The sequence below is a fragment of the Castanea sativa genome, chromosome 5, assembly GCF_040712315.1.
Source record: "Castanea sativa cultivar Marrone di Chiusa Pesio chromosome 5, ASM4071231v1".
In the NCBI taxonomy this organism is placed as follows: Eukaryota; Viridiplantae; Streptophyta; class Magnoliopsida; order Fagales; family Fagaceae; genus Castanea; species Castanea sativa.
This window is the reverse complement of record NC_134017.1, coordinates 77,893,093-77,896,371: the sequence shown is the minus strand read 5'-3', so window position 1 is coordinate 77,896,371 and position 3,279 is coordinate 77,893,093. Positions and strand designations below refer to the sequence as shown.

At 36.8% G+C, this 3,279-nt stretch overlaps 1 protein-coding gene across 1 annotated transcript; it reads right to left on the bottom strand.

The window, feature by feature from the left end:
- Positions 1-360: 360 nt before the first annotated feature.
- LOC142635859 (uncharacterized) lies at positions 361-2,818 on the bottom strand. Its single transcript, XM_075809922.1, has 7 exons — positions 2,242-2,818; positions 2,059-2,156; positions 1,732-1,934; positions 989-1,616; positions 766-912; positions 566-646; positions 361-483 (listed from the first exon to the last, which is right to left on the bottom strand). The coding sequence occupies exons 1-7, from the start codon at positions 2,816-2,818 to the stop codon at positions 361-363; spliced, it is 1,857 nt and encodes a 618-aa protein (XP_075666037.1).
- Positions 2,819-3,279: the final 461 nt, after the last annotated feature.

Sequence of the window (3,279 nt, the reverse complement as noted above, 5' to 3'; positions counted from 1 at the left end):
AAAAGAGCTAAAGACTCACATTCATCCCACAAAACCAAAACATGTAAGAGTAATGCAATTACTCAAAGTCTATTGCCTACAATTCATAGACATATACAGTAACGCAATTACTCAAAACACCATAGGTCTCTCAGATCTCAATGTGATTGATTAATCAGTTTATTTATGGTTTCCACCAATAATAAAGGAAAAACTTAACAAATCATTCATCCCAAAGAATTTCCAGTTTTGAGCATAATCTTTCTCCAAATTTCTGATTCTATAAGCAATACTAAAATCTCCATGATTTGACAAGGTTTCCAATAAATGACCACAAAAAATCTTGTTCACTTCTGCCCATCTATCCACAAAAAATCTTGTTCACTTCTGCAATTGTGCATTCATATAAAACTTTGTAATTCTTCTGGATGTCTCACTTGCAGCAACCATTGTCTTTGTTGACACTCCAAAATTGTAACTTCTTGTAACTTCTTTGTGTCTAACCTAAGAAAGTGCACAAGGATATTAATCTAGTAGAAACAACATAGGCAATTTGGTTATAACATATAAATGTAATGATCATAACCTGAGATGCTGGTTGAATTCGATGCACTCCTTCACATTGGGATGCTGGCTGACTTTGTGTTGTGGTTTTTCCTTTCCTAATCTGAAATATGTAATAACTTTGTGTTGTATTAAATTCCATAGAAATGTGTAGTTTCTTATTTTCACATGAGACTAACTAATATGAATATGTACTTGTTTTCATTTGAGGCAATAACTCACAGGTCGTTTTTCATTGTGTTGATTTGCATGTGCTTCATGGCTTGTTTGTGATGGATGTACTGCCTCATTAGTAGGTTCTACATGGCTTGAAGATGCCCCATGATTATGATCTTCCAAACTCTGAGTTGTTACATTTGGCTCTCTTACCTGTAAATGTTATATCACAACTAAGTAGTGCATTATCAACAAGGGAAAAAAAAATTCTAACTATTACAAGCCTTACTCTTTGTTGTTTGCTGGCTTGAGTTGCTGATTTATTTGTAGCAGGAGTGCACCTCCTCTTGTTATGGCCTATTTTCCCACATTGGCTGCATTTAACATGGTCAATTCTTCTCTTCATCTTATATGGATTGTTTAGTTCACCAAATTCCTTCTTTTTAGGCCTACCCCCTTGTCTTATTTTTTTAGGAGGGAGTATGGTTTCTCTACCACTTTGTGGCCACAACTTGGGACCATTAATAGGGTATACACATGACCCATATGTCTGGGTTAAGGACTCCATACTATAGCAATGATGCACATAATCTTCAATCGTGTGACCTATATATCCCAATGCAGCTATAGAATGTGCACAAGGAATCCCAGTTAGGTCCCATGATCCACATGAGCATGTACGCTTTATGTAAACTACATACTTGTCAGGCAATTTTGATACTTCAAACTTTGACTCATTACTATCCCCACACCAAACTGGAACCCAATTTGTACTATTAACTTTTTCAGTCTTTAACTTGTTCTGGATTCTAGGACAAATAGGACCATGATACCTTGCCATTTTCTCCTTCTTCTTAATATAATAAGCCATTAGATGCAATCTAATCTCCTCCAACATAGTGATTATTGGTTTATCCCTACTCCAATATTTGAGAATTAAAATTTTCACATCCATTGTTGGTTAGTGCATCACACCTAGGATACTTTCTAAAAGCTGCTCTTGTCCAAAACCTAGTTTCCTTTCCTACTAACCATTCCCATGCCTTTGTGTTTAACTTCTTGATCTTCCCCATTTCAAACTGAAACTCAGACATGTTAGTGGCTCTAGCAGTTGCCCATATGCGATCCTTTAGTAGCTTACCTTTATAATCCTTACTAAAATTATTATATAGATGTCGAACACAAAATCGATGGTCTACACCTGGCATGAGCTCATCAAACATTTGTGTTAATCCCTACAACAAAGACATAAAATACAAAATTATTGGATGTATTAGAATACAATTAATTTGGTGTGAATTTATAGCAAGGTACATCATCCAAATTTAAAGAATGAAATAAAATGAAAGTTCAATTCACCTTTTGCTGGTCAGACATGAAGGTCCACCCTTCAGCCCTTAAACTTCCAATATCATCAAGCAACCTTTTCATGAACCATGTCCATGAGTCCTTTGTTTCTGCCTTAACCACGACAAATGCAATTGGGTAGACACCATTATTGCCATCCAGCCACTGCTGTCAAGATTTGTCCTGGATACTCACCCTTCAAATGACATCCATCAACACCAATGAAAGGCCTACAAACAGCTAAAAAGCCTCTCTTACAAGCATCCAAACATACATATAATCTCTCAAATTTTGGTTGCAAGTGTGGTTGAGGTCTATTGGTAGAGATTAGTATAGTAGACCTAAGGTTGCTTCTCAACAATTCTTCACAATAATCCCCCAACTGGGCATATTGTTTTGTAAAAGTTCTGTGCACTAATTCTTTAGCCCTACCTTTTGCTCTAGATGCTTGATACCTACTAATATGAACCTTAAACTTATTTACAACTCGGTCTTTAATAACAGACATCTTCACATTTGGGTCACTCCTCACATCATCCACCAGATGCTTCCCAAGCCAATTTGAAGATGCAAATCTATTCCTAAATTGCCTCCCACAATTATGTTCTTGGTTCAATTTCTTCACTATCAAAGTATCTTCATCTTTCATCTTTCCACAATACAACTTGAAAAGACAACTATCTGTGCATTTTACTCTTACCCTTACTTTGTCATTTTTTTTAAACTTTACTAGAACCCCTCTGAAAGTAGAGTAGAGTTTGATAGCATCCATGACGTCTTTTTTGGTGGCAAACTGCATCTCAATTTCAAAGTGCACCTCAGAGAAGGATTCTGGTGCATGGTATTGAGGATACCTAGGCCTAGTTTCATCATCAGATGAACTAACTAGACTTGCAGATGTCTTTGACTCCCACTTATCTTCATCCCACTTGCATCAACCCATGTAGGATCAACACCTCTTGCATCAATCCCACTAGGACCAACACTACTTGCACCAACCTCACTCTGACCAATAATACTAGGATCAACCCCACTGCCATCAACCTTACTAGGACTAACACCACATGCACTAGCCTTTCCCTTTCTCCCCTCTTTGAGTTTAACCTGCTTATCTTTTCTAAGATATAAGGTTTCATCAGGTAAGCCTTTTACTTTGGAGGCTATTTCACCACTGCTAATATATTGTGCAAACATATCATCATTGTCACTTTCACTGCATCCAAAATGAACCTT